Below are 14921 nucleotides of genomic sequence, written 5' to 3' on the forward strand. Positions count from 1 at the left end.
TATCTTCTCTCATTTTTGGTGTTTTCATTAATTTACTAAATATCTGAGCATCATTAAAGTTTATCTTGTGTCTCACTGTTTCAATTTTCTTCAATACCCAGTCTGCTTTTTGCTGCTTTCAGCATGGTTTAATTTCTTTTTCCATGCTCTGAGTTTTAGAGACTGTTTTCTTAGTCCATATTATGCTCAGTTTATAGTGGCCTTACCTTCTTTATAGTATGGTATTCTATTTTAATAAAACAATGTTCTTTTAGTTCTTATTGAGAACATTAAAAAGATGTTCTTAATAAACTTACTTCATGGGGAAAGATTTTCTTCTAATATATGAGAGGATACCTCCTCTTCTCTTTCCCATTCTTTTTCTTTACTCATCTTTAAATAGAGATCTATGTCAGGAAAAGACACACCTCACAACGTTCCTGAGCTATCTCTGTTTGCCCAGGTATTGAAGAACACTCTGATGCTTGTATTGCCTCTGGAATTCCTAGGATAGAGCAGGTTTTCATACGTGATAAGTTCTCCTTCCTCTTGACAAATGCCTCCCTACCCTCCAGACAAAATAAAGATATTGGGTCTGGTCTGAGGCGGTTTATGTTCTAGTGCATATCTCAAGCTACTGTAATCTCTACTAGGTTATATGAGTACACATACTCACCTTACATATTAAGAACAAAGTCTCTTACAAATATTGAATCATTATGTTGTATACCTGGAACTAACATAATTTTATCTCAGTAAATTTTTTTAATTGTTAAAATTTACTTTAAAAAAGAGCAAAAGCTCAAAAAATGTTAAATCACTTGACTAAGGTCACTGAGACAGAAAGTGATAGAACTAGGTTTCAGACACAGATTTTTAGACTCCAAGTGATTTCTTCTATATTACAGGAAACCTACAAAGAGACGTTTCTGAAAATTTTGTTTTAAAGAAAGTATTCCATTGTAAACTATGCTTCAAAAATAAACAGATAAATAAATAAAAATAAAGTATCCCAGCATTACATACCAAGTGGAATACTATACTATTTTATTATTTTAAAAAAATAATTCTTACTGTGAGAAAAGTAATACACAAGTATACAATCTTCTAGTGAAGGCTGGGCCATCCTTGCATAAAAAGGCCAGGAAGGGCAGTGGAGTAATAACATGAAAATACACGTGCTTTCTGAGCTGAATTGATTGGTTAATGCCATCCACTGTCTCAATCATTATTAGACAAGATCTTTAAATTCTCACTAGCTGACATGCAAAATTGCCGAAGTAAATATATTGCATTTATTTTGAAACATCTTCAATGTTATTTATGTTGTCACTCATCTCTAATAGAGGTGAAGTTATTAGGGCAGATGAGCATCAACCAAGAAATGGATTAACAAAGAAAAGCAGCAGCAAGGGCTTCCCTAGTGGCGCAGTGGTTAAGAATCTGCCTGCCAATGCAGGGGATACGGGTTTGAGCCCTGGTCCGGAAAGATCCCATATGCTGCGGAGCAACTAAGCCTGTGTGCCACTACTGAGCCTGTGCTCTAGGGCCTGTGAGCCACAACTATTGAGCCCACATGCCACAACTACTGAAGCCCGTGCGCCTAGAGCCCGTGCTCCGCAACAAGAGAAGACACTGCAACGAGAAGCCCGTGTACCTCAACGAAGAGTAGCCCCTGCTCATCACAACTAGAGAAAGCCCGTGCGCAGCAATGAAGACCCAGTGCAGCCAAAAGTAAATAAATACAATAAATAAATTTATTAAAAAAAAGAAAACCAGCAAACTTCATTAAGAAGAAAGAAGATGCCTTTCTACAAAGTATAATGTACTCATACTCAGTAGTTCTAGTAATAAAATAAAATACATGCAAAGTCATGAATTGATTCAATACATATGGCCAAGTTAAAATTTAGACGTTTGGTGAACACAGAATCAGAGTAAAGGCAGTTTGATTATTTTATGAAGTACTTCATCCAAATGACAACAGAGGTAAATTATCTCTGTTATACAACCAAATACTTTTCTCTGATCTCTTTTTGTCACAGGTCAAGAGTGAAAAATTCTTATTTCAAATTTCCTTTTCTTTAGATTCTTTATTTTTATTGCACTTTAACCTTGCCACATACTACAATCTTAAAGTACTGTGTCATATTTTTCTATTAAGTTACAATAGAATGGTTATAACCAATATAACCTGTTATGTTTTGATTTTTTGGTACTTTTCCTATAAAATATACAGGGCTCACTTTTTTATAGGCTGTAGCTTTTTAATAGCTAGTTAAACAAAGGAATACATATTTTGTAATGAAGGTGAAAATAAATCCAAGTATACTTACCACATGAAGAATTTTATTCTCTGTTTCATATACAGTACAATCCTAAAAATAAGAAACATATACATTAATTTAAAAAATCAAGCATTCCTTCTAACTAATATATTCACATTGGTTAGCTCTGATGGTCAGTTACAGGGATATTTTAATTTTTGCTTAACTGTGTTTTCTAATTCTACTAATTTTAAACATACATAATAGAGGATAATATACATTGAATAGATATAAAAACAAATATTGGAAAAATTACTATAATCATTTCCTGTCTAAACTTTTACATGTGATAAATGTATTTTGTTGAAATATTTCCAACATTTCAAATACTGATCTACTATAGATTGGAACATTAAGATAAACACTAGTACTTATTTCAATAGTCATATCAAAAATCTCAAAAATACTTTATTGCAAGATATTAAATACACTTTTATTATGCACTTAACATTGATATATGCTACTAATGAATATCAAGTTTATAGTTCTTGCCTAAATTTGAGTTCCTGAAATTACAAAAAAATTATTAAAAAAAATTCACCATTGTCTTTTTATCTGCAATTGCTAGACTTACAATAAGCAGTAATATAGCAAAATGATCTTTGCTTAGAAACTTCGTGTTTCTATGGTTCAGTTTACTCAAGGAATTTATAAAATGGGCACGATATTTTAAGTAAACCAATAAGGATGTGTGAGAATCAAATAAGCAAATGAAATAAATGGCTTAGCACAATCTAGCATACAGTAAATGACAAATAATTTTAACTATGAATTATTGTTGCTCTGTATCATTTAAAAATTTTAAACTAATTACTTTTATGTTAAAATATAAAGTTAACTAATTATTATTTGGCTATCTAACTTTGAAAAAAAAATCCATATTCCACAATACTGCATATTTTGAGGAATGAGAATCCACGTCATTTTTTCCCCTTAATTTAATTTTGACACAAAGGAATCTTACTCAACATAGCTTTTGGTAATGCCACTTCACCACAATACCTTGTCAGAAGAAGTACATATTCTTATCAGGCCAAAATTTTTAAAGTTAAATTTGGCCTAATTCATTTCACAAACTAATAGAAATACTTAAGGATTGGGCCTTGCCATTCTGTGCCAAAGGAGAAGTTTGTTACAAACACCATCATATCTGTGTCTATATACTCATATAAAGTCAACTCCTAATAATTAACTATGAATTATGTGTACAGAGGAGCTAAGGTGTAGATAAAACATTTATATTTGGAAAGTGCATTTGTACTTACATCTGAATTTGGAAGAGTCCAATTTTACAGAATTAACTTCAAACACAATTACACTGGGAAGACGATTTGGAAAAAGCTGGGAAGTTGCCCAGTTTCCCCATGCTGCCTCTACAGCTAGCTTCAGCTGTAATGGATGCAAGTTTCATTAATTACCTACCTTCCTAGAATCAGAGGATATGATTAAATGTTCAAACTTCAGAGGGATTCTTCTCAAGGAAAAAAGTAAATATGATCTAAATGAATATTCTGCTACTGATAGAATAATCACACAGAGTAACTATTTCAAGTCTCTTTAAAATATACTCTACTTGTACATCCCTAGTATGATATAAGAAAAAGAACTGTTAACCAAAATCTTATACTATTTTCAGTAACCATATTGTTGGTAGTAGTGTTGTTATTCTGTTACTGTTTTGTTGAAACTGTTGTGTGTGTTTTATAGGATGAAGCAATTGAACAGTTATATGACAGTATCATTCTATCACTCTTGGTGACATTGGTAAGCAATTTTAGCATGGGAGGAAGCAGATACATATATAAGAAATGAAGTAAAAACCTTAGAGTCTCTTGCTGTATTATGTATGTATGTATGTATGCTTCTCTTAGCTCTGTCCACTGAAAAAGCATAGAAACAATGACCAATTTAGTAATAAATGAACTCCCCACAATTGGTGGTCTTCAAATACCATTTTCCAAACCTTCTTGGAAAAAAGGCTAATACCAGATCTGGGATAGGAACTGTACAAGAGGAGCATGGATTATATTGTGACACAGGATAGAAAGAAGCTATTAAAGACTATGAGTATTGTGTCAGTAGGACTCAGAAGCCAACATGAAGAGATTCTCACTGGTCAGAGATGAAGCAATTTGAGCATCTAAAAGGATAACTGTAATGGATGGAAACAGTAAATATTACTAAATATTAAGTATATTAATGTTTGAAGCCAAATTTTAAATATACTAAATGTATCTAAATATATTTAGTAACAGTTTAATAATATTGACTATACTAAACCAATTGGATAATGTATAATAGATGTACTTTTCCTCTTGATTCAGCAAATATTAATCATCTGTGTTAAGGATGTAAGGATGAGTAAAACATGGCTTAGAGAAGTGCAGTTTAAGGAGATAGGCATTCACACAAAGAAGTTAAAATATGTAGAATTCTACAGTCTTCATGTGGTTTTAAATTTCAATAACTTTAGAAGTATAAATGCCATGAAGTTACACAAATCAACATATGAAAGGTCAATTATTTAAAATTTAAAAATATTAATATATTTCTTATTAAAATTCAACGGAACCACTGTGTTGGGCTATACATTGTGCAAGTCAAATTTCAAACTTTGTAAAAACTTTCATCAGCTGCTCCTCCTCAGTGACTAAAAGGATTACATTTGTGATCCTGGCCTTAGTATTATTCAAAGAATGAAGTACTGATGCATACTTGACAATTTTGAGATGACCCCACAAGATAAAGTCTAAGGGAGCTACATCAGGTGACTAAGGTGGCCGAGTATTTCCATGGGTCTAAAAAACTGTCACACAAATATTAAAATTAAAAACTTACCATTTGAAATAAAACTAAATGATTGTAAAAGAAATTGAAATAATTAAAATTCAAAAGATGTTTATACCATATTTATACATGTGAAGTTATTAAAGCTTAAATATGCACTAAGACTTTTGGGACACCAATAATTACTATAATAAAGGCAGGATCATGGGGCTGGGGAAGCAGAGGAGGAAACAACTTTAACTTTGCCTTAAAAAAAATATCAGGAAAGGTGGCTTTTAATTGGGTCTTAGAAAAAGTAGGTCTTTTAGGCAAAGAAAATAAAGGCATTACTGCAAAAGCAATGAAACTACACCCAAACACAGTTAAGCTACTGCAGTGATTTTTCAGATTTTACTTCTGTATATATGTGAGAATCACTTGGGGAGTGGGTTAAAATGCTGATCCTGAGGTCCATCCCCAGAAATAGAGATTCAGTAGATCCGGAGTACGGGTCCTCAAGATGATTTTGATAAAGATAATATTTTGAGAAACACGTATTCTATTTTATAGGATATCATGTGTTAGAAGAATACCAAACCAAATCAAACCAAAACTGATCAAATATACAGAATCCATAAAACAGTAAACTGCTTTAAAAACAGTATCTGCTAGCTCACTCTAAACAGTTCTCAGCTTCTCAGAGCTTTGTGTTTTGGTTACACGTTCCCCCAATTTATTGATTGTTTTTTCTTTCCTGCTAGTAAACTTACTTCTCTTTAAATAGCTTACTACTTTGAATACTGCTTCTACTTGTCTGTATCTCTACCTTCTTTCAGCCAGAATGCCTCTTCATCATTGAAAACCAAAGGCTTTCACAAAGGTTGAGACACAGCATAATAAAAACAAAACAATAAAGCAGAACAACACAAAAAGCACATATTAACCTGCTGCTTTATATTAGGGAGAAGAATAGAAACTAAATGACTATATTCTACTTAGTTAAGCTATAATTTCTTGGAGTTCATTTTATTGTGCTAAATATTTAAACAGCCCTAGGTACTTTGAGGGAGTCATCTTATCAGTAAGTAATTTTATTTCCATCAAATTGTGATTTTAAAGTATTTGCTTCTGAAGTGTGGGTTTTGTTACCACTTAGGGCCAACTCTTTTCCCAAAAGGTCATACCCCCAAGTTTTAAAAATAAAATTGCACTGCATATGGAGAAATTTCCGTTTTATGAACTTATTCATACTATGGAAAGGCACACCTCTGACGTTCTAGTTATTTTTAGGTTAGGATTAAATTTAGATTTTTAAAATTGGATTTAGAGCTATGCCACTATATACTCCCAGGAATTTTCTTCAGTAGCTCATGCTGTCTTTTACTGTACATGCAAAATAACACTTGCATTTCTTCTTTATCCTTTTTACATATAATGCTTATACAAACCATGTGATGCACATTTAAATGCCCCAAATTCCTAATATGACAATATTTATAAAAAAGAGGAGTGTGTCTTCAATTTTGATCCCTTTTTTTCTTAGCAAAATAAGATCACCCACACAGGATCATAATCAGTTACCTTTTCTGTGAAACAATGATCCAGTTGCTATACTGAGCAGAATACATTAAAAAATTCCATTATATATTTTACCATAAATGTTGAATACTTTGTCACCTAGGGATTAGGATGCTCAGTACAAGTAATATTTCTCATCAACCGTGTATTATAGATAGTCACAAGAACAGTACATAAGTTATTAATATTGAATACATAAAGAGAGTGAAGAGAAATAGTGTATGTCTCTAATGTTATATACCATTCCATGGAACTTTATAACTATAAATTCTATAAATTTTCATCTGTATCTTTTTAGTACATATATTATAGTAGATTTATACAAATAATATAAAAATATTGCTTTGCTTACAAGTAATATTTAAATAATTCATCTATGCAATCCTTTGATAATGGTACTTGCATAATGAATACTTCACATATTCTATTATTAAGGTATCAAAATTTCTTCGTATGCTGCTTCAGTGATTAATTCATGTAATGAGTTAGTGTTATACTCTTATTCATTCATTCATTCACTCAAGTCACAACAATACTATTCACCAAAAAGGTGTTTGTTTGTTTTTTTTTTTTTTTTTTTTTTGCATCTTCTAAATGCAATTCACTGTCAGGGACTATTGGGTGATCAAAGATAAATTAAACTTGGTCCTTGGCCATTATTTCATTATTTAGTAGAGAAGTAGGTGAAACTATTCAAATAATAATACAAGGTAAACAAGATAAATGCTAGCAGAAGATCCCATAAAAAAGGAGATAAACCCTTACTTGTTAACTCTGGACTGACCTTCTGCAGGAGAAGATATTTTAGCTGGCCTTAAATAGCTTTTAAATCTGGAAATTGGGGGTTCATGAGGAAAGATCGTTCCAAATTATGTGAACACACTGAACAAAGGCACAATGAGGAGTAAGCAAACCAATTTGGCTGAAGTGTAAGGTATGTGGGGTGAGTGCAGTAAGAAAGAAAGTTTAGAAAAAAATGTCATATTGTGGAGAGCTACTAATGATAGGCTGGAAGAATTTTGTTGTTTTAAAGGGAATAAAAGCTTTAGTTTTGTATAACAATGTATTTTGAAGACCCATTCTATTAGGGTAGCAAAGACTTAACTCAGTCGATTGACAACTTCTTGTTACTTTCATTTGGGCGAGGTTGAAGTCAGGGTAGCTTACCAGTGCCATGGTTGGTGTTAAACAGCAATGTGAATGATAAGCGTGTGTGTGTGCGTGTGCGTGTGCGTGTGTGTGTGTGTGCTGGGGGGTTACAGGGGTGAGGTGGGGTGGGGTGGGAGCTGAGTTCAAACTCTCTGGTCTAGCTTAACAACTCAAATAGACATCTCTTGTTCCTTTTCTCATAGTTCCTTTCCTCTTGTTCCTTTCCTTTAGTTACAGGAGTAACTTTGGTGCCTGGTCTCAGATGGAAGAGACCTGGAAAGTTGTGTACCTTTCTAGACATACCAAGTAGACATTTCAGCTCTAGGGAGGATAAGTATGCTCTTTACTCTGCTACAAGGGAGTGCTCACAGATGTGTGAGTATGGGAAGTGAGTGATCAAACGTATGTTTTACGAAAATGATGAGGAAGAAGGCATGGATTTGGAAGGGAGAAAAGCTGGAGGCAGGCAGGTCAGTCGGAATACTTTTTCAATAGAAAATGTGATATGTAATTAGGACTTGAACTGAGGTTATGATGGTGGAAGGGGAGATGAGAAGAGGTGGATGACATACATGTAGCCAGGAATGAGTGAATTGGGCGACTGATTCATTAGATACAGAGAATAATGGGGAGAGGAAAGTTAAACATTACCCCAGGGCTAATGGATGAATAACACTGTAGAGATGATAGGAGGAGAGAATTTAGGGAGAATAAAATAATTCTATTTTGGGCATATAAAATTAGAAGTTGCTGAGAGGACATATACAAAGCTGTCCAGCAAGTAGCTGAAAAAGTGGAAGTGGATCTAGAATACAACCAGATCTGGGAAATATTTACATTAAAGAGACAATTAAAGGTACAAGAAAAACAAACAACAATGAATTCATCAAAAAAGAATATGTGTAGTGAGAAGATAGCTAAGGACAAGATCAGACAATGCTTATGTTTAAGAGCCAGATGGAGGAAGAGTTAGTTATGTGGCCAGGAGTAAATGGAGAAAGTGGTGTTACAGAGACATATCTAATACAAATTCCAGTGATAATAGAGTTATAATAATATATTCTATATCTGTGCTATCTAATTCAATAGTCATTAGACATGTGTGGCTATTAAGCACTTGAAATGTGGCTAGTGCAAATGAGGAACTGAATTTATAATTCTACTTAATTTTAATTAAATTTACATTTCAACTGCTACATGCAGGGAATTCCCAGGCAGTACAGTGGTTAGGACTCTGCACTTTCACTGCCGTGGCCCAGGTTCAATCCCTGGTCAGGGAACTAAGACCCGGCAAGACGCGAGGTGCGGCCACAAAAAACCCCAAAATTGCCACATGCAGCTAATGGTTACCATGTTAGACAGCAGTGCAGGGTCTAGAGAGATATACTATAGTCCATCCAACAGTTGGAGAAGCCATTTACCAAGAAACAAATAACAGTAAAAGCAATATCTGGGAAGAAAACATAAAGGGATTTAATTCCCAGTCATTAACCAGATCCTTCAGGGTTTTTTTTCCTTCAGCAAAGGGCAGATTCCAGTCTACTATGACATCTACAGTAGCCACACAGTACAATGACACCAATTCTCTCTGTAAGATAATATATGGAAGAGCATGAAAATGAATCCAAAGTACCCATCACATAGCTTTGTGGGCACAGAGAAAGCAGGGCCAGTGATAAAAGATTGGCAATGGATGAAAGATAAAAGTCCAAACTAAATTAAGATTCATCAGAGACAGAAAGCTGACTGAGTGTCCCGAGTGCAAAGAAGAATGTCCACGGTGAATAGACGGGCATCGACATCCTTCCTGAACATATTATCAAAACGCCATAGTTTAATTCTAATTTCAGATAAATGTTCTTGGCAAACAAGGCAGAGGTACAATAACTCCACAATTACCTCCTTGGCAATCCCTTCACCATTGTGACTGACTCAATGACCACATATTGTTAGTCTTTCTGATGTTATTTTGGAATGAGAAGAAGAATGTTCCTGAAGGATGGTATCTGTTGAAATTTTAAAATGACCAGTTTTTAAAATAATTGGCTAAGATTTTCATTAGGTTAAATAAGGTTACAAGTTGTAACATAAAAAGTGCAATTAACAAAGAATGGGAGGAGAATGTGTGGGTGTGCACGACCTTAGAGGCCATCTTAGTCTTTCTGTTGGTGAACATTAACCATATTCTTCTGCATCTTGGATCATAGTCCTCTTCAAAATTCTGCTCCAGTTCTCCCCAAGGAGGTCATCTAAAATGAAACCCCATTTGACTCTAATCACTCTCGCCTTCCACTTGACAATGAAAGACTAATGTTCCAACAGTTGAATGGGTGTGGAAACTAATCTTTTAGCATATACACTTGGGGGTACAAGCAGAAGTGAGTCTGATTGTTTTTTCAGCATCTAAATGGCTCTCCAACAAATCCAAAAACCACTGAGGCTTTTCAAGATTGAACTGTCAAAAGGCATACAAAGTAAAAATGTCAAGTCAATGTACCATTGACTAGAAAACTCATTAGAGTGAGATTGTGATCCTGTAACTTTAATAGCTTTATTTTGACAACTTGAAGGGGCAGTGAATGAGCTAATCCCCATTATGAACCAAGTTTGTTTATTCTGCATGTCTTGAGTCAAGACCTGAATGATTTTGAATGGCCAATCAGATAACTACTAACTGTACATATTTTTATGTTTCCATCAGTAATCTCTTTGTTGGTCTTAGTCTTTCCCATTAGATTGTCAATATTTTCAAAGAAGGAATCTTATATTCAACTGCACTGTCTCTTTAATTTCTCAAGGTGCTCTGTACACTCTATAAATAAAATATGAATTTATCAGTTATGATTATTTTTTTCCATTGATTCTCTATTTCCATATTCCACGGTAAATATTTAACACTGGTTTTACAGGTGAGGTGTAAAAAAATGAAACTTTTAAAGCCATAGTTTTAAAACAAAACTAACTGCTATACAAACTAGTACAGTACACTTAGTCTCTTCATACTCCTATTTTGTACAAAAATAGAATTTCACAGTTTTAAAATAACTTTCAACATGAGTTTCGTTTTAAATTTTAATCTGCATGATCTCAGCAGATATTTTCAACAAAAATAATTGGGCCATTTTCTGCATGAAGATTCATATTATGCAAAAGATATCAAGAATTTTATATTCATTCAATGAAGCTAAAATTTCTTTGTAAGTCTCTCTAGCTTCCACACGTTCAAGTTACTTACTGTAATGAGCATCTAATATATCACAATGAAAAGAAAATCTATAGGATCTAAAATTGGGAGACAATTTTTCCCTTGTGACAAATTCAACTAAAGAGTTCAAGCAAAGATAAATACCACACCCCATTACAAATAAACATATAAATTAAACATTAATTCTTCAATTCAAGATCATACACTTGGTTGCCAGAAAATAAATGGAAGTTATAGTATATGTGAAACAAATTCTAAGTATTAGTTTAAAAAATTCCTTAAGGTCATGTATCTTTGTCCTTTTTATCTACTTAGAATGCACTTTCTTGGACAAAATGAAACCATTTCTTTTCAGTAACTGTTTCCAACATATGAAAAAGTGCCACTTACCTGGGCACTCAATAAATATTTATAGATCACTGATGATGATAAGATATTTAAATCCTAGCAAATACTAAATTGTCTGAGTAATACTACTAGCTCAAATCTAGGCTTAATGTGGTACACCTTCAAAATAGATATTACACAGAATCAGTATCCATTTAGTGTTTCCTAGTCATAACACTGCATGATTATAAGGCAGAATTTTAGGCTTTGAAAAAATTCGAGAAGTCCCCCCTCCCACCAAACCTCCCACCCCATATTCCAATAGATTATAATTAAAATACCAAGAGACACACACATGCATACAAACACACCATTGAGGGAAAAGAAGAAATTCTTCAAATTCATCCTTTACCAAGCTGTTTTCTTGATATTTAAAATGTCAGCACCTAATTTTATTGTCTCTTTCCTTATATTCAAATGAACATTGTTGTCCTTAAAATTCTAGTATAATGCTATACTGGAATTGTTTAGAGATTCATTACTGTAGCAGATTTGTATTACGATTTCTAAATATATACTTTCTTTTTCTAAGGGAAAAGTAAACTTTCCTGGAGCCACTGATGTTGGCCATGGATCTATGACTTACTTTGTTCAACAAAATGTGAGCCAAAGTGCTATGTCTTATTTCCATGCAGAAACTTTAAGAACCAGTACATAGTTCACCATGCTCTTTTTTCCCTCTGCCAGCAGTGTTCAAGAAGGGGCTGCTCTGAGCTGTGAAGTGAAGAGGATGTGGAGAACAGCTATAGCAACCCAGGATAGACATGGAACATGAGCACTGGACATGAGTATTATTAAAAGCCACTAACATTTTTAGGTTGTTAGTACAGCATAATCTAGCTTACTTTGACTGATACAATCCTCCATAAAAGAAAAGAGGGAAAAATAGAACACTCAGGCAAATAAAGATCTAACCAACGCAGAGTTTAATGCAGTAACTATTCTATGAATTTTACATACTGTACCTCTTCGTTTCAGGAAATATGAGGTGCTATATCACTCCTCACACAATGTAATTCACAATTAACCTCAGATTACATTCTGCTACCTTCATGCAAATCTAGTCTTTTCCCATCTTGTATTTTAGAGAATTTTTGCCTCATTTTTTTAAGTTTGATTCATGCTCACTTGTCCTAATTACTTAATTCTGACCAGTTCTTCAACCTGCCAATATCAATTACAATTTCAATCCATTATTTCGCTTGTGTTAGGGCCTAATTTCATCTGAATTACCTATCTGATATTGGTGGTTATTCTGACCCAACCCAAGAGGCCTGGGTTATTAAAAACTACTTCGGCAGAAGGGCAAAATGCCTCAGAAAATCAGTGCCTATAACTAGTAGAGTAGCTCTATATTTTCTTTGATTTGCTGCGTTCATCTTATGTAAGAATGAAAATCTATGTCATATATTTTGTGTAATGATTCAATGATATAATCCATGTAAGGCATAATATGATTCATAATAAATGCTAAAAATGTTATTATTATTCCTTCTTGTTTTAGTAACTCTAGTTCCTGCCTCTGTCTGTTGACACCACATTAGTTTCTAGAACTGGTTCTCCCCTTATTACAAATGCACAATGACCATTTTTGTTAGTAACTTATATTTGATGTTTCAAAGGACAAGTCTAATCCTTTTGGATATGCATGTATGGCACAGATAGACTATGAATTGATAACCACAGTAGTAAATTCAAAACTTTAACTAGTCTCTTTTATAAAAGTGTGGGCTCTGGGCTGATATCACCTATTAATAGTTGAACCTCCTGATCCATAGTTCCCAGTCATTCATACTGTGCTGTGGTGAAGTCCAGGGAATGTGCATGTTTAGCAAGCTTCCCTGGGTGAATCATGGTCCATGGACCAACCATTGGTAAACACTGTTCTTGATCCCATACATTTTCTTCCCACCTCACGTTCATCTTAGAGTAAACCAGTAAAGTGTGACTATATCACAGTGGTTATCAAATTTGGCTCCACATTAGAATCAACTGAGGTATCATTTAAAAAATACTGATTACAACCCCACCACAGAGAGTCTGATTTAATAGGCCTTGGATGGGACCCAGATATCAGTGTTTTTAAATAAAGAGTTCTTTACTTGATTCTAAGATGAGGCCAAACTTGAGAAACAGTGAGCAAGAAGTATTACAAAGCACCTGGATCTAAGTCCTGGCCATGTCACTAACTGACTATGTCACTGTCTCTCTCTAAAATTCCATTTACTCATTTACAAAATTGGGATGACATCTGGTCTACCTACTTCACCTGATTATTGGGAGGAACAAATCTGATAACATGTTGTAAAAGCACTTTGCCAACCTCAAAATAGTAATGATACCATTGCCTGCCTATTACACTTTATATAACCCTTTTTTTCTTGCTAATACTTTTTGAATGTCATAAGGAATAGGATTTATCCAGATGGTATGGTTTTAGGGAGGGGTTAAAGAGATGAACAGAAGAGCCAAGGGCCGAATACATTTCAATTTTAAAAGGCAGTTCAGAATCTTTGTGGGGAGACAGGGCAGGAGAACATTTGTGCAGACAGTTTAAATGGGAGGAAACAGGAGGCCTAGTGAGATATTTAGTGGCGTGAGGAGGGCTGTGGAAAACAGTGAGACATTGAGAAGGAAATTAATAGTTATGGTATTAATAACTGCTGAATAGTGCTAGGGTAGACATGTCAAAAGGCATTAAAAACTTTGCAGACAGCACTTAAATAAGAGCAAGATACACAAGAAAATATTTGCAGAACCAGAACCAATAAAGTTACCTAATCAAACCTTTTGATTTTTCTCTTTAGGTACTGTGATAACTCCTGCTATGGCATTGCATAGTCCAGTAACATCATGTTCTATATTCCTTTAGGGCTCAGGTTTCTAAATTTGCTATCAGATCAAAATTGGAATTTTTGAGCTACAAAAGCATTCTAAATGATACTCGGAAACGCACACATGGATTTATTTGGGGAGGGTGGGAAGCAGACTGGACAGTCATAGGAACCTTTTTTAGCTCCAAAACCAGCCCTCCCCTCCAAGCTTCTGATCCTCTCCACAATAATTCCTTTCCCCTCCCCTCCCCAATTCACTAGCTCATTACCAGTTTCACAAGGAGACTGGTGCCATCACCACTGTCTCTCCCAACTCATCTTCCTGGAGTTACAAGCATTAAAAGGAGAAGAAATAGGAAAAAGCAGCCTTAAAATTTTAAGGACTAATTTTGTACCTGTAATAATCATGATATACCTGGATTTTATCAACTTTGAAAAAACAGTATTTTCTGTTTAGTTCTCTCTCAGGTTTTCATCAGCATCAGAATGAGTTACAGCAGCTACATTTAAAATCCTATAACCCTTTTTTAGGTGAAATTTTAAGGGGAAAATTAATCCTTTCATTCTTTCAACAGACATTTATTTGCCAGGCACTGGAGACACAGAGGTGCAAAAGGCAGACAACTTGCATTCACCACTGCAAATCTTTTCTTAAATGGATTAGTATTACTTTTGGCTTGATTCTTTAAAAAGAAT

At 34.1% G+C, this 14921-nt stretch overlaps 1 protein-coding gene across 14 annotated transcripts in view; it reads right to left on the minus strand.

Moving 5' to 3' along the window:
* Positions 1–14921, minus strand: part of CNKSR2 (connector enhancer of kinase suppressor of Ras 2) — a 258376-nt gene that overhangs the window by 157731 nt on the left and 85724 nt on the right. For all 14 annotated transcript variants that reach the window (XM_059051140.2, XM_059051142.2, XM_059051141.2 and 11 more), the window contains one exon: positions 2316–2357. In XM_059051140.2, the coding sequence (XP_058907123.1) occupies positions 2316–2357 (42 nt within the window). The remainder of the gene's footprint in view (positions 1–2315; positions 2358–14921) is intronic.

This window comes from Kogia breviceps, chromosome X, assembly GCF_026419965.1.
Source record: "Kogia breviceps isolate mKogBre1 chromosome X, mKogBre1 haplotype 1, whole genome shotgun sequence".
Lineage (NCBI taxonomy): Eukaryota > Metazoa > Chordata > Mammalia > Artiodactyla > Physeteridae > Kogia > Kogia breviceps.